This window comes from Lonchura striata, chromosome 1 (genome assembly GCF_050655825.1).
Source record: "Lonchura striata isolate lonStrDom1 chromosome 1, ASM5065582v1, whole genome shotgun sequence".
NCBI classification, from domain to species: Eukaryota; Metazoa; Chordata; class Aves; order Passeriformes; family Estrildidae; genus Lonchura; species Lonchura striata.
This window is the reverse complement of record NC_140703.1, coordinates 34,062,430-34,083,249: the sequence shown is the minus strand read 5'-3', so window position 1 is coordinate 34,083,249 and position 20,820 is coordinate 34,062,430. Positions and strand designations below refer to the sequence as shown.

Genomic DNA, 20,820 nt, shown 5'->3' with positions numbered 1-20,820 from the left:
ACTGAGCATTATGTTCCTTTGGTCAGCTTTTGCAAGAAACTAGCTTTGCAATCCAGTTAGTGAACTCAATTTAAAAATGCCTCCTAAGAGAGTGCTAATATCTGTTGACTTTTTATAAACTTTGACAGTTTATAAAATCTGTCACTTAAACCAACCTAGGTAGACTAAATCAACCTGAGTGAATTCTTCTAAAAAATGGCATGATCATATGTGAGTCTGTGTGGCTGAATAGAGACTTGTAACCCCTCTGGATTTACTACACGGATACTTGTTGGTGTCTGGTTGGTCAGAGTGGTCATAAGCTAAAAAGGAACCAACAAATGGGAAAGAATAAAAATATTATGACTTCTGCTTCTAAGTGAAGCTAAAGGTATTGATGTGGTGAATTCATGATATAATTTAGCTTTTCTCACATATGTGATACACATTTTAATGTGGGTGCAGGATTTTGTTTCATATTAACTTCTGTTTATGCAGAAGAGATTTTTAAAAGTACATTATGCAAATATATAATAGAAATGTATGTGCTTCTGAGACAGTGTATTTATAAATAACCCTTTATTAATTTATCTTCTGTTTTCTGTGGATATGCAGCACAAAACAAAAGAGGAATGATGACTTTGTATTTTTTAAGTGCACTTTTTAAAATCAACTTGTAAAATCCTATTAATTTTCCACTGCAGTGTATTTTTGACTGATGTAGTTTTACCAAAGCATTCACTCATTTAGAATGTGAAAGAAAGTTTCTTTCACATACTGGTGTGTTGGATAACCTTAACAAAATGAACAAACAGTTGACAACTATACTGAAAAATGCTGTCACATGCACTGAGAAATGAAAACCACAATTTTCATTTGAAAATTTTAATTAAAAAAGAAAACATCAGAAAGTAAGAGTGATTGTAAGTCCTGAAAGTTATTAGAATTTTGAAGTTCTGTTGGTACAGGTGTTTTAACTGTTCTAACTTAATTTCTATTTGTGAAAGAGCAAGAGATCTAAAGATGTTTGATTTTCTAAAATAATTATCATAGAGGAAGAAGTTTGAGGCTGTTAAGTTTCTGTCATTTAAAAATGATAAAGAATTCCAGGATCTTTAATAGCTTACTTTATATCTTGCAGTTCCTATTCTTTTTAAAAATTGATCTTATTTTCAAATCAGACCTGATTTGAAGTTGTGATGCTGTATGGTGAATCCATAGCCTGTAATGGATTTGAAATACCTTTGTTCCTAAAGCTTAAGGAATAGTAAAATCTCTAAACAGGTAGAAACTGATGTTAAGAACCTGAAACAATATTTTACCAATGTGACAAATGCTGCTTTGGTATGAGTCCATCCTGCTGGAGAAATAGAATATTTTGTGCATTTTAGTTTATTCAGCTTATTCAGGTCTGTAAATAATTTAGTCTAAATCCAAAAAATATTTTGAGGTAAAAAAGCTGGAAAAATTATGTTTAATTTTCAGTGTCTGTGGGAAGGGGTTAATAAGTTCTGAGAAAATTACAGGTGTGAGAAGCAAGTCAGTTAATGGGAATAAAAGTTTTTTCTGTTTGACATGTTGCTTTAAATCTTAAAATATCTTAGCTGCACAGAGTAGTTTAAATAATTCAGAATAGTCTTTGAATTTTAATTGAAATCCTGTGTTTTATTCAAAATATGGTAATATACATATTCAAAATATTTTCATTCATAATATGGTATATGATAGAAGGGGGTAGGTACCCCTTTTATTAGCAAAAAAGAAGCACCAACTGAATCATGTTTCACTTAAGGAAAATAATGAAAAAGTACAAATATGAGAGAAGACCTAGTTAGAAGTTATGCATGTAAAAGGTACAGGGATCTTATTTCAGAAACAAACACATTTTCCAAAGTAAAATAAAATTCATAAACTCTTTGGGAGGCAGGTGGGAGAAAAAAAGATTCACTTTGGGTTGAAGCAAGTTATAATGAAAAAGTAAAAAAGTTTAAGTGTGGAATTTACCACGTTCACTACAAAGTTGGCCTTGTCAAAATAGAAAAAAAGGGTCTGAGTGGAAAAATTTGTCTTCCTACTTTTAAATCTTAGTTGAAAATTTCTTTCTGCACATAGATGAAATTTTTTCCCCTTTATCTAGTTGCATTTTAAGGATCTTGGAAAGACAACGTATTAATTTAAATACTGTGCTGCAAATTTACTGCAGCTGTTTTGACTGAAATGAATCACTTTACTCTGGAGGCAAATATTTGTTTTAAGATCTGGGAAGAAGCTCTATGGGCTTCTTTTGTGTTTTTCTTTGAAATGGTGTCTCTTAGAGAAGCAAAGTTCGGTGGACGGGTACGCGGACACGTGGCAGGTGGAAATACTCAAGTAATGAAGAGACTGAGGACTCTGAGAGTGAAAAAAACTCTGAGGAGGAGGAAGAAGAGGAGGAAGAGGAGGAAGAAGAAGCTCCACCTGCTGATGACGATGAGCCCTGCAAGAAGTGTGGCCTTCCCAATCATCCTGAGCTGGTAGGTTTTTGGGGAAAGCTTCTGTGGGTTGTTGTGTCAGATTTGGTGGATTTGCTTTGATGGTGTCTGAAGGCACATCTTCCTTCAGGGTGGCCAAACGTAGGAGTGTATCTTCTAGTTTTTAGGTAGTAAACTCAGGAGTAGATGAGTTACCTTGAATAAGGAGGGAAGGAAGGTATTTTTCCTGTTTGCCAAAACAAAAATAGCATATTTTACAAGGTGTAACACACCTAACCCATTGAGAATCAATCTGGGTGAAGTTATGCCTGCAGTTGCAATGAATGCAGAGGAAGCAACATCAAAAAGAACCCTGGCAGTGTGATTGATGTCTCCTTTACAAGGCATCAGTGACATAGCCACACAGCTGCATAGTCTTCTTCATTGGATGTAGCTGCATCTCACCCTGAGGACTGAGTACAGTGAAATCCCAGACAGATCACAACAAGATTTTGCTATTTCTTGTGGTTCTCATTTATTTGTGGTAGATGCCATCATGAATTCCTCTGTTTATCTTGGAAATCACCATGTGCAGTCCTGAATCCAGAAAATAAGCCCAGTCTTGGGTGTTCTACAGATATCCTGACAGCTGAGAGAAAGTTTGTCCTTTAGGATGATAAACATTTCAGCAGATAGACACACAGTTTATGCCAGCTTTGTTCTCAGGTTTTATGGAAAGGGGTATCTCAAATTTTACCCAACTAAATATGAACTTTCAGTAGTTGCCTAGTTACGGATACCCTGCAAGTCTGCAAGACTTTGTCCCTGCTTCCCAGGTCATAAAGTTATCCTGATTGAGGAAAAAGGCCAGGTTTCCTGCATGAGAGGACAGGGAAAAGAGATAAAATTATGTCTCGTTCAGATGGAGTTTTCAACTTAGTCTAGGATCTGGAAAGGATTACTGGATTTTACACTAAGGGAACATAGTCTACATAGTCCAGTAGTACTAAGTACTGAGAAGATACAGTAAGAGAAAATGTGGTGTTAGCATGGAAAACCATGAGAAATAAACTTCCCCCTAAAAATCACCCTTGGCCCTGGAAGTGTGGTACAGGATAAGTGGTACAGGGCTTTTTTTTTGTTTGTTTTGGCACAGTCCAAACACTTCTGCATTAGCTGGGGAAATATTTGTGGAGCTTGTTAAATGTGAATGCCAAAAGATACTCATGGCATGTTTTGTTTGCACAGATTTTGTTGTGTGACTCTTGTGACAGCGGCTACCACACAGCCTGCCTTCGCCCTCCGCTGATGATCATCCCTGATGGAGAGTGGTTCTGCCCGCCTTGCCAGCATGTACGGTTCCTCTGTGACTTCACTCTTCCTTGCAGCTTTCCTTGTGCTTGTGGAGACTGGCTGGGACTTTAACAAGTCATTTCTATAATTTTTTTTGTCTGTTAACAGGTAGACTGGGATGAATGGTAGGGCTGCTGATCTTCCCTCCCATCCATTAGTAAAACTGAGTTTGTGACGTGGTTTTCTCTTTCTTAGTTCCGCTAGTGATGAGTGACTGTGTGTTGCTGATTTTTAGATGGGAATCTTGAATCACACTGATTATCTCCCATCTCTGATTAAATAGCAAGACTTGTACAGTATTAAAGATATAATGTCTTAAATTTTCCCAAAAGAAACATTTAAGTTATTGTCCAGGTGGCAGGAGCAGTAGGCAACAAGGAATGGATCAGTGGCCAGAGCAAGCAGCTGTTTCTCAAGTGCTATTCCTTCTTCAGAGACATTTCCTCAGAAGCTGGTTAGAGAAAGCTGCTGTTACTGATTAATCTCAGGGTATAGTTTGTCTCTGATGGGAAGGCCAGGGTTGTTCTAGTCAAGTAATAGACAAGTATAAACCCTTATTCCAAGGTGGGAAACAGGGTTGGTACTTGGGAGGATAAGCAGAAAGTGTGTGATGCTGCTCTTGTTAAATTAACAGGAAACCATTTGTACACATTTTCAGAATAATCTGTTTGATCCCAAACCCCTTCCTTGATTTTAGAGAAATTCTGTGCCAAAAGGGCTGTTGCCTGACAGTAAGCTAGTGCCATTGGGCATGATTTGAGATTACTCTATTTGGTGTTGGTTTTAAATTGGCTTCTGAGGAGTGTTTTTAAGTAGTGATGATTTTGAATATATAAGAATGTTTTCTTTACACTTTTAGTTATAGCTTACCCTTGTTCTGTTGCTATTAAAGTACTCTTCAGTATAAAAAATGACAGTTTGTAAAAGAGTGAAGAACATCCTTGGAGATAGTATAATGATGGCATTAACATGGATTAAGTCACAATTTGTCCATTAAAAGTCATTTTTGCATACAGCTCCTTGAGTATGTGGTAATGATCCTAAAGTGTATTTCTGCTTTTGGCTGCAGTGCCCACTGAACTCACCTAGTTCCAGCTTCCTTTGCCATGGGCAGGGACACTTTCCACTAGACAAGGTTGCTTAAAGTCTCATCCAACATTGACTTGATGGTAGAGCTCATGTTTTAAGAAGACAGGCTTTATTGTAAAGCCTTGTTCATTGAAGAGGAGCCTCCAGTAGCAAGGCTTCTTTCAGACACAGACTGGGTGAATGAAGAGTCTGAATGTTACTTCAACATGAAAATTGCTGGTTATGAAATAAACTAATACTGTGTTTCCTTCCTTTAGAAATTACTCTGTGAGAAATTAGAAGAACAATTGCAAGATCTGGATGTTGTCTTAAAAAAGAAGGAGCGTGCAGAACGCAGGTACTGTTGTTTGGATGCACTCACAGCAGTGCTGTGCTGGGGGTGGTAATAATTAAGCAAGCATTAAAATAACTGGGGACTGGGGAGAAAAGCAGTGATGAGACTGGGAATTGGTTACACCAATTCCCACTGATTATTGCTGGCTCAGTGCTGGGACAGCTTGCTAGAAGGGAGGAAAAGTACAATAACTGGAAAAGATAAGCAAATACATTTGTACTAAAATTTGGTTAAAGTGCCTGAACACAAATTTTACTTTCTTGTACTAATAGTTAAAGGGTTTCCAGCACTGGTTCAGCTGTCAGTCATGTGTAGAATTCCTGCTGTAAACAAGTTTAAGTATGAACTTTGCTCCAAAAATCATCCAGATTATTGTGAGATTTGCAAGTTGTTGCTTTAGATCCTGTTAAACTCTGCCTAATGTACAAGATTATGCAGCAACTGCTGTATACCAGTAGATCAGTGAAGTTTCACAGAGTCACAGAATATTCTGAGTTGGAAGGGACCCAAAAGGATCGTTGAGTTCAACTCCTCAGGGAATTGCCTGTGCAGGAATTGAACTCACAACTTTGGCATTGTTATCACCCTGCTCTGACCAGCTGTCCACTCCTGCCTTTACCAAAGGCTAAATGCAAACGTATTTACTGCATCTAGGAACAGCCTTAACAGTTGGAACATTCTATTGGCAGTTTTCAGACCTGGAAATGAGGGACATGAAACACATTTTGCATAATTTATACCTTCTAGGACATATATTGAGTACTTTGCAGAATTTAATAACATCTGTATGCATTATTAAACAAAACTTTTCATGAATTTTATCTTAAAAGGCAAATTTCACCAGAAGGTGAGGCCCTTTTAAAGAAAGTAATTGTGGCAGCTTATATTTGTGGCAGGGACTGTAATACTGCATGAAATGTAGTGAGTCAGTGCTGGGAAGATGGGAGCACAATCTGTGTCTGCTTGCAGCTTTCTTCAAATCTGTTTGTTATTGCTATTGCAACAGCAACAATGATAGTGACAGATCAAGTACCAACTGTTCCTGATGTTACTACTGCTCAGAGTGTATCTAGATCATACTGTGGTGAAATTATCCATTGCCAATTTTGCTGAATTTGTAGCTGTCGGAATGAAACTATCAGCCATTTTTATGAGTCAACTCAGCAAATACACAGCTTCCATCTGTGCAGGAGTATGGGACACACAGGAACTCTGCTGCTTTGCTTTATGGTGGGAGTGCTCTTTATTAGTGAACAGTATTTTTGGACCTACTTTGGTAAATATTCTGCTGGCAAACATTACATGGAATGCTAGCTTTTGCCAGCCTGTCTCGCTTTCTTGAAATCACCAGTGTTGCATAAAAACACAGTGTTCTGAGAGCAACAGGAGAGCACACAGATGATATCATAGCAATTTTCAGTGTCTGAAACAGTTGTTTAATAACTGTCTTGCAATTTGATCCTTATGCCAAATGAATGTAATGCTTTATAATGTATGCCATAAAATTGAGCTTTTTTTCTTAGAAATAAGTTTGAATTATAATAGACTTCACAATGCAATAGTTGAATATTGAAGTCTTCCACCTTAATGCTGTATTGTTGCAAATAATAAGGTAAAAAGGCTGAAGAATCATAATGCCAGAGGAAATGAGAGTTGTTATTATGGCTTAGTGTATAAGTTAAAGCAGGTTGGTTGCTTGGGGCACAGACATACTTGAATTCAGTGTTTCTGAAAACTCAGTGTGTGTTTGGTATCTGTCTTTTTGGGAAAGAGAAGAAATCCAACTCTGTCATTATGGATCTGTCTACCTAATAGGTTTTTTGAATCAGTATTGCTATTATGCTTTTTGAGGTAGTGATCTTGTTCTGCTCTTTCCAGCTCTCAGGAATCTGACCGAGGCTGATTCAACTGCTCAGCTGTGTGCTTGCACATCCCCAAGCTGTTATGTCACTAATATTTTTTTTTTAATGAAACCTTCAGGTTTCCTGTTGACTTAAAAATACATGGATAAAATTTTACCTTTTTTTCCTCCCTTTTTCTGTTCATGAATTCAAGGTGCTACCACAACAACCTGGCTGAATTTTAGGTTTCTCATGTACAGACTATCTTCTATGATCATGTCCTACCACCAGCTGGAGGGAGTGGGACATCAAAGCCTTTTCTTAGGATCTCCCTTTTAATCCATGTTAAATATTCTGAGACTTCTTGATGGAAAATCCCTCTAGGAACTACTTGTCTAATGTTCCCAGGCCAAACCAGGTGGAGTACATACACACATGCTCTCATACACACTTTCATGACTTCCCTGTAGCAGCTTTTGAAGCCATGTAATTGAGATAAAATGTTATCTTAAATTTACCTGGGAAGATGTTATAACCAGCCAGTGCTTATCTACTGCTGCCCTTGGAGATGTCTTGGTTCAAACTCTTGGTTTAAACTGTTGGTTTAAACTCTTGGCTAAAGTCGTGAGCTCCTGTCTGTCACACAAGGAGTAAGGAATTCATTCAATATAATTTTCTATTTCATTTCAAGACCTTGACCTCAACAGGATAGTTTTGTTCCATTTGCTGATTTTTTAAGCAGTGTATACTCAAGCCAGGGAGAAGAACAGCAGAACTGGAAGACTTTGGTGATCATGTTTAAGAACAGATTAATTTTTCTCATCTTCTGTCTCTTGATATTTTGCATTACAAGAAATGAGAAATTGAGTAAACCATCAAAGAAACTTGCTGAATACTAAAATGTTTGCACTTCTAGTTCCTTTCTTATTTCTATAATTGTATTCCTTGCCTTGAAATGTTATTTTAATTAATTTTCAAGGGCATAGTGATTTTGCACAACATCCCTCCTCCCCATCCAACCAATCTAATGGTGCCCAGTTGGGTGAGGATTTCTTTTCATCTGTCATGTAGGAATATTTACATTAGGATACAAAACCAATTTCTTGCATAGACAGCTAGTCATTTCAGTAGGCATAATGATACCAAGTCATTGAAGTCCATGGCCATTTTTACTCTTTGTAAGTATTATTTTAGGAACTGTGCTTGTTCATTTTATTTAACAGTATTATCCTAGAAAGTGCAGAAGGCTATTCAGAGGACTTTCAAAAATTACTTAGATTCTTTAGAACTTAATGAAAGTATTGGAAACAAAATTTTTATACATAAGTACTTTTATTTGCAAAATATAACACAATGAAGTAAACATATCTGAAATGAATATATGTTGTGGGCATTGTAGCTGTTATGTGCATGATGTGTCCTGTTGCAATTCAAGGATAGTGTGATAGGCTCATACAAACACTCCCTGTAACTTCAGTAGTCTGATTCTGATTGAGATACTTCAGTTAAAAAATCCAGAGTTTTTCCAGACACCAGTAAATGCCACCAACTTTCATTGTGCTCTTAATTTATTTAAATTACTCCTTGTTTTCCTAGAAAAAGGCTAGTAGGGGCCTATGGTGATGGGAATTTGGTTACCCATCCTAGTTTGCACTAGTACTTGGCTGTTCTTCCTCAGAGACTGTTCTTTGAAAGCTCAGTTCAGCACCATGAAGATCATCACCATGTAGTGCTGCTTGTGAAGTGTTAGGAAATCCATCTCTAGTTAGACTGACAGATGCAACACGACTTAGAGAAGACTTGTGTCCTTCAGGAGCCAGAGTTGTCCCTGAGGCAATTCATATGATGCAGAATGTCTGTGTTGAGGAAAGCTAAGTCTACACTGAATTTTTCTTCTGTAGCTTAATCTTGTAACACACTGTTGACAAGGAGGACAGCCTGCTTGTCCTTACAAGAGTCCTGTGTTTGAGTACTTTGCTATCTCCCATCTTTGGTCAAGTGTTCTCTACACTGGTCCATCCTATTTTTTCAGCACTTCTCCATAGAGTGTGTCTGCTGCCCTCCAGTAACTCCCACTGTCTGGCTCTGAACTCTTCAGCTGGATCACATGTTTCTTGGAGAATGTTTGGTGGCCAGATGGCTCTAAGTGCTCCAGCCAGTTGTGAACAGGACTGACTGCCATGGCAGGTGTCCTTCAGGTGTCCTGTCAGCTGTTCTCCTATTTGCTCCTCCATCTGTTATTATAGTTCTTTCTGCAGCAGTTTGACTCTGCTGATCTTTGCTCAGGCTATTCTTCTCTGGCAAAGAACTGCTCTGTAGGCAGTTATTTGTCCCCTGGTGTTTCTAGAGTCGGTTCCTATCTTTCCATATTTTTTCCAGTTCAGTATGGTTCTGAATTCCCATTTTATCTTTCATTGCCTTCATGATTGGTTGTAGTTACGGATCTGACAACATAATCTTCATCACAACATTAGTATTTTTCAGTTGGTTTTTACTTGCTTTTTATACAGAAATTTAATAATTTCTGTGGTGCCTGCCCACAGTCTTCAAGTACTGTTGATTGTCAGAACTCTTTGGAAATCTCTTACATTTTACATGCAGGAAGATGTAATCATATGAGAATTAGCATGTAATCCAAATTAAAATAACTTCACTTGGAATGTCCTCTTGAGATGCTTCTGCCTAGTAAGAGCTTCAAATGGTGCTAATTATAGCTTTATTTTAGATGTCTGCAGACTTTCTGTAAGCTTATTTTCATTTTCTTTCTCTCCTCAAGAAAAGAGCGATTGGTGTACGTGGGTATCAGTATTGAGAACATCATTCCACCTCAGGTAAGCTATTGTTCTACGTGGTATTATTGCTTTATTTTCCAGATTTCTCAGGGAAGAAGTCTCTCAGTGCTGTGTCAGAGATGCTAGTAGCATCTTAGAAAGAAAAACCAATCTATATGCAGATCAGAAGTAATTCTAGAGCCTTCATTTTAGACTGAATACAGCACAGAAACAAAGGGAGCTTTATGGTGTTTATTACAGCCACCTGATGCCACTCAAGAGTCCTCTCCCAGTGAGAGATTGCAGGACTACCTCCCTGCCCTTTACAGTTGGGTTTTGAGTGCTCAATATTCAGTAGTTTGCAAAGGTGGGAATCAGTTATTTAGCTCTGGTGTTTGCTGTGCAGTTATCTAGGTCTGAGCTAATTGTCATGGCTTTCCTTTGGAACTGATGGAAACAAATGTTTCTGTTTTATAATTCAGAGGGAATGTGTAGTAAGCAGCATAGCATTTGCCTTCAATGAGTGGATAAGGTCACGTGATTAAAAACTGTTATCATTTAGCATTTCGTTAACAGATAGTTTTGTATGTTTTCCCTTGAGAAAAGAGGAAAAATGCTTTGATTCACATGAAGAATAGCCTTTTCTCATTTAAATACACTTTAAAGCAAGTCTCTTGAAGTCTTAGCCAAATGCTTTCATCTGGAATTATATAATCTGTTCTTTGCAGTTTAAAATGGAACTTTTGTTCATTTTAAATATAGACTTTCCTCTCTGCTTGGCTGTAACAAGGCCAGCTTATTCTCCCTGCCTCTGAATAATAGAAAAACAATTACAGATTTTACAGACTTGCAAAAGAATCTATGGCTGAGAGCAAATATTTGAAAAATGCAGCCTGGAGGGCAGATTATTTTGCTTTTACATTAATAACTTGCAAACAATATAATAAAACTAACCTACATGAAACTTTTTAAAAACTGCACTGTGTAAAGATATCCTGTGCTGAGTATGTAGAGGTGTTCAATTGCCACATATACTAGGAGTATCACCCCAGGCATGATCTCAGAATTGCAGCATAAACACAATGATGCAATAGCCTGAATGTTTAAGTTCTGTGTTTGGAAAGTTATGTAGCCTGTAAGGGCAAAACGTGCAAATTCACCTGAACTGCTGTAATAGATCGCTATATTACAAGTTAAATAAAACATGCTGTGTTGGTCATATGAGCTTTCTAGACAGAATGAATAATCTATATTACAAGTTCAGTCATAATTAGTGTGAAGGGAAGGAGGAGATAAAGAAAGCTTTTTTGACACTTTTGTCTTATCTGAGCAGGAGCCAGAAATACCTGAAGGTCAGGAAGAAAAGAAGAAAGATTCCAAAAAGCCCAAATCGAAACTTGAAAGGAGATCTACCAGAACCCGAAAGTGCATAAGCTACAGGTCAGCAGCTTGTTCAAAGAGCTTGTACAGCAAAAGTCATACTATTGTTTCCTTTCTGAATCATCCCACCACTTCTCATGCTTACTATTGGAATAGAGTAATGTATTAGATTAATTTTTTCTTGTACTGCTAGAGGGTTCTATGGAGGACCAAGGTAAATATAACTGTAATTTTCGTTCATGACTGAGAAGTGGAATCTTTAATGGCTGTGCTGTCCAGTTGTTAGTTGTATCCGAAAAAAATTAACTTTTTAAAAAACAAGAATAATAATTTGAATCTAAAGAAAAAGTCTTTTCTATATAGTTAATAAAATTTGTACTTTTGCATGTTGGAGCTTAAGGCATATATTTTTTTGGACAGGTGACAATCCTTTTTTATGGATTTGAATTCATAACTAAGAAACAAACTGAGGTCATCTGTGTTGAAAGGATTGGATCTTTTTTCTTCAGTTTGCTGTTCTCTTTAAATGAGTTACTCAGGGTGGAGAGATTTATGCAGTTTTATAAAAGCTGTTGCAGGACAAGTACATGCAAAGAGTTCGCTTTTGTTTGTCCTATCCAGTTATGTAACATTGCATTACAACTTATTTATGTAGATTTTTGAGGAACTTTGTGTTTTATCTGTTCAACTTGGAATGTTGCAGATCCATAAAGTATTATGAGCTTTAATATTAGAAAGCAGCTATGTGAAATCAGTTCTGAAGGAAAATATGGACAGAAAAAAGAATTGTATACTGAGTTTAATAGATGATTCTCAGGCTGTTTTGAAGGTTGGTAGAGCTAATGCCATCTAATAAAAGTTGCGGAAAAAATGGTTAATACTTTGTGTGAAAATGCTATTGAAACAATTTTCATGAACTTTCAGATTATATATGTTTAAATTCAGAGTCCTGTTGTGTAAAATGGGAGGGGATTTTTGTTCATGTAACTCAATAGTAAGACAGGCAATGGTAAATAATCCCCAAGCAAAGAGAAGTAAGAAACACAACTTTGATAATAAAATGGTCATTAAAAAAAAATTCTGGCCCATTATTTTAGTTTGTTATGTATGCAGCCCACTCTCTGTGCAGTGGGTTGGATACATAATAAATCTTCAGATTTTGAGGTGTATTTTTGTAAAGATTTAATTAAGGATCACTTCAAAGTGGTAAATATAAGTTGTTATTTTTAGGTTTGATGAATTTGATGAGGCAATTGATGAGGCAATTGAAGATGATATCAAGGAGGCTGATGGAGGAGGTATGTTTCTGATGTTACTTGTTTTGCACTGCAGTGGTGATAAGATGATGGAGAGCAAATTAATTTTGATATGAGAAGCAACAAATAAAACCCTCTCCCTTTAAACTCTGTAGTTTGCCGGGGATTTTTTTACTGCTGTATTTTTGGATGTGAAATAAATAATTTCCCTTAGGAGTAGCCATCCCATGCTGCCAAAAGATGTCAGAAAATTAGTAAAAGTTGATAGTTAAATCCAGCCTGTACGGGTTTTTATATATATAATGAGTAAGTTTTGGATTTGAGATTGGAATGGCAGCAGTGCTATTGACATTTGTCCCCTCTAAAAAGAGGGCTCACAAATTGGTCTGCAGTTGGATCCCCTAAAAGACTGGGTGTACCAAATTGTCGTAATATTCATCCAGCTCTATTAGCACTTCTCATCTGAACACAAAAAAAGTGAAATTCTGTTCTTTGTTGCCTGTTAAGGCAACATGGGACCAAAACAGAGATCTTCAGCACTATTTGAGGGATGGAGGTGGATTTGTGTTTCTGCATCACCTTAACTTGCCTGAAGAAAACAGCCATGAAACATTGTCCCTCAGTTGTTTGGGCTGTGGCATCTCCAGACACTTACCAGATTCAGAAGCTCATGGATGTACGCAGACAATCTGAAAATCTGCGGGTGTGTAACACAAGGTGCGTTACAGTAAACATAACTAAGTCTCAACACTAAAGCACCTTTTCAAAAACTCCATTTCTTGGCCAAACCACAACTCACACTCTTCATCTCCCAAGAAGGATATTCAGCATTATGAAAAAAGTGTATTTTCTGGTAATTGCCCTCTCAAAAGGCACTGGCGTGGTAATCATGTGGGTTGGGGTTGAGTATATGAATGCAGATACTTAGCCATCACCTTCTGCATAGACCTCAGTATTTCCAAATGACCACATCTGGGGTGTGTATGTCAGCAGCCAGACTCTGGACAGAGTCTTGCCTGACAAGAAAATATTCTACTTGACAGAAAATAAACTGAAGGTAGGCACATGCAAGAAAGATCTGTAGAAAGTGAAACAAGAAGATAAACTTGCTGTTGTTTCCCCTTTCTGTCACTGAATTCAGGCATTGGCAGAGGCAAAGACATGTCAAATATCACAGGTCACCGCGGAAAAGACATTTCCACAATCCTAGAGGAAGAAAGGAAGGAAAACAAGCGACCACAAAGGGCTGCTGCAGCACGACGCAAGAAACGACGGCGATTAAATGACTTGGATAGTGACAGTAACATGGATGAAGAAGAGAGTGAGGATGAATTCAAGATCAGTGATGGGTAGGTCTGCAATTTAACTTCCACCACAAGTCACTGACCTCTGCAGGCTTCTGTGACTCTGCAGTGCCCCTGAAAAGATCATCAGGAGCATGTTCCCAGTGCTGGAATGGCACTGCACATTGCCAGTAAAAGTCAGAGAATGATAGAATGGTTTGGGTTGAAAAGGGCCTTAAAGATCACCCAGTTCCAAACCCCCTACCATGGAGTCCTCCTGGCCTAGGGGAACATTGTGCTGGATCCATGTGCTGACATCATCCAACCTGTATTTTAAGCATAACACATTCTGGAAACATTACTGTGATGTTTGAGGCCTTACTACAGGCTTCTGTTAGTGAAAAAGCCAGGTGGACTCAGTTCTGTGAGTGATGTGACTATCGAGCAGAAATCTGTAAGAAAATTGTAGCTAAAATGAGGCTGGTTGTGTTCCCTTTTAAAAATTAGAGTTGAAAATTCTCATTTTGTGGGATTTTTTTGGGCTGATTGTCATTTAGAAATTGGAAGAGGAAAATTTTCAATATTTAGAGTATATAAAACCTGACAGGCAGATTCTGAAATTAGTTCTTGATTGCTGCTCTGTAGAAGGTAGTTTGAAAACAGTCAAAGAAGTGGCTCATACTGTAGAGAACAAATACATGTCATTGCTCTGACTGAAACTCACTTTCCCCAGAATTTCTCATCATTCAGTCTGAGCAATTACTGATGTTAAAAAAAAAAATAATTTTAGATTAACTTTATGCCTCAATGAAGCAACACAATAAAGCGGGCATGAGACTGTAGGCTCTTTACCAGCACCTTTTAAAGCTTTACATAAATTATTGAGTCAATTTACTAAGTGTATGGAAAATCTATACAAGATAAATGCAAAATTTGAGCTTTGTTTTTCACCTGTGACCATGCTGAGGACATTTCAGTGGCACCCTGAATAATTGAGCTACATGTGCTGGAAATTTTTAGTCAATGAGTGTGGTTTATGGACACATCACAGGATTAATAGTGCATTGATCTGTTAAAGTGTGCTCATGCATTTTCAACTACATCCTCTGCTTAGGACCTTCTGATCTTACACTGGAATTTAGATTTGGCTGGAAGCCAAATGCAAGTAACTGTACCTTCAGTGTTCAATGGTTTTTCAAGAAGCCTTGGCTTACTTAAGTTATGGGAATGTTGCAAGTTTATAAGGTTGTGAGGTGCATGTTTTGCATTAGAGCCATAGTTTTGTATTAAGACACAATATTCCAATTCTTAGAAATTGTATGGGACAGGCTTTTGAGGGAAAGGTCACCTTTGCTAGGACATGGTTGGTGGTTTTTTCCCTCCACAGTTACTGCTATGCAGATATTACATTGTAATGCACAATACTAACACTCTAGAATCTGTCGTATGTTAATACCACCTGCAGTGTTGGTTTGACAGTGTTTATATCCACCTGCTGTTGTAGTCTGCTGTGCAATGTCATGCACTGTAGAGCCATGTCCCAAATACACAGCTGAAACCTCATGTCAGTGATGGCAGCTTGTTCTCTCTGTGTCTTTGCTCCTCATTGTAAGATTTATGCTTTTTGTGTAAAATTATATTTACCACTTGCTTGTAAAATACAAGTACTAGTTCAATCCTTTGGTTGTGATATCTATCTCTGTTGTCTGGGGTTTTTCTTTAAACAGATCTCAGGATGAGTTTGTTATATCAGAGGAAAATCTGGATGAAAGTGAAGATGACCCACCATCAAATGAGGACAGTGACTCAGAGTTCTGTGCTCGCATATCCAGGCGACACCTCTCCAGGCCCATGAGGCAAAGCAGGCGGTTACGAAGGAAAACAGTCAAGAAAAAATACTCTGAAGATGATGAAGATGAAGAGTCTGAGGACAATTCAAGTAGAGAATCTGGTGAGTATAAGCAATCTCTGATATTTTAAGTACTCTGTTCTGGAGAGAGAGAGCAGTTTGAGCTTCTATCATGACTGACTAGCTTGTTTGCTTGCTTTGGTCAAGTCAGATGTCATCTGTGCTGTAAAGCAGTTTGCTACTTGTTCTGCTGTCAGTATTTTTCAGGAAACTGATATTGAGCACTAGATTCTTGGCATTCTAGGTAATGATGTATTTAAATAAACGCTTGTGCGGTGATTCTAGAGGCCACCATTGTGGATAGTTGCGGCTACCTTTGTACCTCTCTTGTTTGGCATCCTGTGATTATAGGAAGGAGGATGGAGACAAAAGTGTGTTTCTTTATAGCTAGTAGAAGACCTTCTGAACATACCTATGAAAAAGATTCTGAAAGAAACATTTTCTGTCACTTTTATATCGAAGAAAACTTCAGTTGTATGGCATTCTGTGTTTTCTGGAAAGCTTGAAAACAAAGAATGACACCTTGAATCTCTCTCACCTAAAATTCTCCTTAAACTCTTCAGTAACTGAAGACTCTTGCATTGCAGGAGAACCTAATAGTTACTTTATTCTACTTCAACAACTTCATTTTCTGTTGGCATGGTTTGAAGTGTGAGAATAGTACCTGTGCACTACATAAACCTCTTCATGATCAGAATCATTCTCTGAAGACTGTCTTCCTTGTTTCTGCTTCATTTGAGACACAGACTAGAAAGTGCCATATACATAAGCACTCATTTTTTCTCACACTTACTGTGAAGTTTGGGTTCTAACTATACTGGAGTATTAACTTACTGCAGTGTGTGTTATCTTTCCAGTGTTTTATCTGTCTGTCTAGAATATAGATGATGAACATGTTGGAGTGAGTTGCTTTGGAGTACTGATTTCCAAAAAGAAGATATGTACATGGACAGATGAAGGCAATTATATGAGCAATTAGAGTGATTGTTGTTTCCCTGTCCTTAATGCATCATTGCTCTGATCATAAGATCTTAACAATGAAGATACTGGCAGAAACCTAAAGAGATTGCTTATCTGTTCTGTAATGCACAAGAACAACTGTTTGTTTCCCGGTGGACACACATCTGTGGTAAAATCAACTGATTCCAGTATCATTCAATATATATCTAAAAGTATAATGTTACTGTGTGTTTCTATTTTTCTCTTACCCTCGTTAATGTCCATCAAGATCCTGCTTTAAGCGTGTTTTGAGCTAAGGGAATCAGGTGCCCTGCAAGAGGTTTTATTTTCAGTTTCCAGAGAGGGAATTTCTTTCTGAAGCTGGTTGTTCTTGCTGATGTGCTCTGTTTCTTTGTCTGATATTTTAGGAAGTAAAGAGGATGCCACATGTCAATCTCTAATTCAGGAACAGTGTGTGACTGTTATAGAAATGTATCTTTGTATAATTGTTTTGGCATAGCTCAGTGAAAAGCAGATGAAGTTGATTGAGACTATTTTCAACTGATGTAAATATGTAAATAAATTTAATTTTTGAAGACACTAGCTGCAGTAGACTTGTGCAGGAAGAACTGTTATTGATGTCAGGTTTCTTCTGTATGGGCTCCTGTTTTAAGCAAATCCACGATTGAGTGAAACTGGTTTTTGTTATTAACTTACATAAGTCAGGTATTGGAGTTTTCATCTTTTCAGTCGTTTTTCATCTACGCATTCTTAGAAGTCTTCTAGTAGAGTGCATTTATTTAAATTTTAAAAGCAGAACAGACTCTCCTGAGACACTGTTAATGTGTGCCATCAACTCCAATTCAGTAAGGTTGTTTCCACTGTCAGGAATTGTAGAGACATCTTTGACACCAGTAGAGATGAGGCGACAAAAACACCGTAACAAGACTATCTGAATTAGGAAACTTACCTAAATTTTTTATGTGAGGCAGTTTTGCTTTGATGGACTAATGCACATCACTGTTTTGTTCCATACAGAGAGTGGTGATTATACAGATTACAGTGATGATGATTACCTGGAAACCAGGAGGAGAAGATCAAGACGGAATCAGAAGAGACAAGTTAATTATAAGGAAGACTCAGAAAGTGATGGCTCACAGAAAAGTGTCCGATATGGGAAAGAGTTGAGAAGAGTCCATAAACGCAGGCTCTCCACGTCAGATAGTGAAGGTAAAATAAACAGTCCAGCATTTCCAGGAGCATGTGTATGTCAGCATCAGCATGAAGGGAAAGTTATATAATTCCAAGTTTCTCAGAAACTCTTGCCTTCTGAAACAGCCCACTGGTACTTTATGATGCACTGAGTCACTTCTCAAATTTATTAGTGCCCCTAATCCTGACTTCCAGATCTGAATTTACTGTGCCTGACACAAAGTGTTGGGATTCCAAAACTGGCACTAATGCAACTGTTTCACCACTTTTCTGTTAAGTGGTCACATAGCTGCATCCCACCAGCCTCTAAAGATTCTCTTATGTAAGTAAGAGGAAGGGCATTGCCTCTGGTGCTCTGACTGTGTTTGTGCTGGTGGTTCAGACTCGTTCCATCTCCTGTTTAAGGAGCTGTGCCAAGTGCAGAGGAAGCCTCTCTCAGTAATGTCAGGCACACCATGAGTTGTGTGTTTTGTGATTTATAATTGATTAGTTTTTACAAAATCAGCCAGTGACTTTGGCTGTTTTGAATTGTGGATGCCTGGATTATCAGACCTTAGGTCTGGCTTTCTGAACGCTGAACAGTGCAGGTTGCAATGAATACCAGGCTTCATCAGAAAATGAGCCATCCTTAGCAGCCTGAGTGCCTCAGTTTTGGAAGGGCTGTCCTGAGATTACAGACAGGTAGAGTATCCTCTAGGTGAGGGGAAACAAGTATGTGATGCAAGTCTGTAGTGTCTCAAAAACATGATCTTCAGTACATTTTGTTCTCAGGCACTGTGGTGGCTTTTTCTTTACAGAACTGGTGTCTTTAAACACATTTCCTGGTTGACATTGTATTTTTGTCATGAAGTCCCATTTCCTTGGGTATTTTAAGTATTGGTTTTCCATGTATTAAAATCAGCACCATTTAGCACCTTTCCAGCACTCTCACACAGTTCCCACAGTGTATCCTAAAACATGTAACAGTGTTACTGGAATTCTAATTACTTTAAAAATAGAGGAACACTGACAGTCTTAATCAACTTGAATCTACATTAAATAATACCCTTTGAAATTTCCCATGATTTCTAATGGGAATCACAGAGACAACAAATTATGTTTGCCATTTGATTTTTCAGTTTCCATCTTTTCTCACTGCAGCCATCAAAGAAGAGTGTAAAGGCTGTCAGGGTGTAGGCAATATTCCAGTTTGCCAAAACACCAAGCCTCCCATTAAAGAGCAGCAACCTTCAGGTGACACGCTGCTTTCCTTTACTTTAGAAGAAGTTGTATGTAATTTGGGTGTGGCAGGGATACAGTGCAGCTTCATATGTATGTGTGTAGATACATGACTCACGATAGAGCAGCCATTACTTGGGTTCTGAGTTTCTGTCAAAGTGCAAATGAAGTACATCCTGTGAGACAAGGAATGCAGTTCTGTGTTATTCCCAGCATGGAGTTGCCAGCTTTAGGGCAGAACACACCTACTTCCAAAGCCTCTGGGACTCCTCAGATTGGAAGCAGAATGTCCATAAATTGTTAATACTTGGTACATTAGAAGTTAATTTAAAAAGTAAAAAGAATGCAAACCTTTTGGTCTGGTTGGGGAACCAGGGGAAGGAGACAGAAATGTGTGTGCTCAGAGAGCTCAGACACACAAATGTGTTTGTGTCTTGTTAATGAGTGTGAAAGATGAGCAATAAATATTGCACTGAGATTTGCTAATGGCTCTAAGTCTGCTGCTTCTTCCAGAGAGCTACACATCTAAGAACTCTGAAGATGATGAATCCACAAAGGAGTCAAAGAGACTAATTCGAAAACGTCGGCGAAGTACAGACAACTATTCGGAGGAAGAAGGAGAGCATGAGGAGGAAGAAGGGAAGCCTGTTCGCAAACGCCTGAATCGAATTGAGACTGACGAGGAAGATGCATGCGAAAATGTGAAAGACGGCGTAGAAAGCCCCGCTCCTGCAGATAAGCTGCCAGCAGCACAAGCCCCCCAAGACAACCCCAAGAAGCACTGCTACCGGATAGAGAGTGATGACGAAGATGACTTTGATAATGTAGGGAAAGTAGAGAGCCCTTTGGACTACAGCCTGGTGGACTTACCTTCCACCAACGGACAGAGCCCAGGGAAAACCATTGAGAACTTGATTGGCAAGCCAAGCGAGAAGACCCAGGCCCCCAAGGACAGCACAGCCAGCGCCAGCCTGGCGCCAAACGGGACAGGGAGTGGGCAGGAAGCGGTAGGGCCGGAGGAAGATGAAGATGAACTTTTGAGAGTGACTGACCTTGTTGATTACGTCTGTAACAGTGAACAGTTATAAGACTTCCATTTTTGTGCTAATTTATTCCATGGTAGCTCATACCAGCGGGCCAGTTATTAAAAGTTGTTTTATTTTTCCTAGAAAATTCTCCACTACAGTATCACTTTCTAGAAGCAAGAATTTCACCAGTCCTGCAGTCTTTCTGTGAAGTGACCAGTTTTGAACTTTGAAGATGAATTGCTGTAAATTCCCACTCTTACCCCCCCTTCTCCTTCCAAGTCCATGGTCCTGGGTAATTTCACTCACAAAAACCTTATAACAACAAGAGATTTGTATATTTTTGACTTTATATTTCCTGAGTGCATACGAATTTGTGGAAATGGGTGGCCTAAGAAAGCATTCCAAATCAGTCAGGGCCCAAACCGGAACTGGGGTGGGTTTGACTCAAGGGGTGGGGGGATGGGAGCGGGGTGGTGCAGAAGCACTTGTGCTTTAGCTTTTTCATATGAGATATATATTATATTTAAATGTTCACAACTTAGATTACAACTTAACAGACAGTTAAAAGCAAAATTAATGTCTGTACTGTCGCATTTTGTGAGTTGTAGGTTAACATGCCATAGCTCATTTTAGTAATCACCTTCATGGAAGCAGTTTGATTTTAATACTGGAGGCAAACAGAATTATTAGAGGCCAAGAAGGTACCATAAACAAGAACTCTGCTATTCATTATGACTTGCAGACTTTCCTAATAAACATCCTTTAAAATGTTTGTACA

At 38.2% G+C, this 20,820-nt stretch overlaps 1 protein-coding gene across 1 annotated transcript in view; it reads left to right on the top strand.

Annotated features, from left to right (window-relative positions):
* The window catches only part of RSF1 (remodeling and spacing factor 1), a 58,353-nt gene extending 37,533 nt beyond the window's left edge, over window positions 1-20,820 (top strand). Inside the window, exons 7-16 of the mRNA XM_021533974.3 lie at window positions 2,295-2,492; window positions 3,678-3,782; window positions 5,129-5,208; window positions 9,823-9,877; window positions 11,151-11,257; window positions 12,428-12,495; window positions 13,595-13,802; window positions 15,464-15,687; window positions 17,623-17,814; window positions 19,528-20,820. Of these exons, the coding sequence (XP_021389649.3) occupies window positions 2,295-2,492; window positions 3,678-3,782; window positions 5,129-5,208; window positions 9,823-9,877; window positions 11,151-11,257; window positions 12,428-12,495; window positions 13,595-13,802; window positions 15,464-15,687; window positions 17,623-17,814; window positions 19,528-20,102 (1,812 nt within the window). The 3' untranslated portion in view covers window positions 20,103-20,820. The remainder of the gene's footprint in view (window positions 1-2,294; window positions 2,493-3,677; window positions 3,783-5,128; window positions 5,209-9,822; window positions 9,878-11,150; window positions 11,258-12,427; window positions 12,496-13,594; window positions 13,803-15,463; window positions 15,688-17,622; window positions 17,815-19,527) is intronic.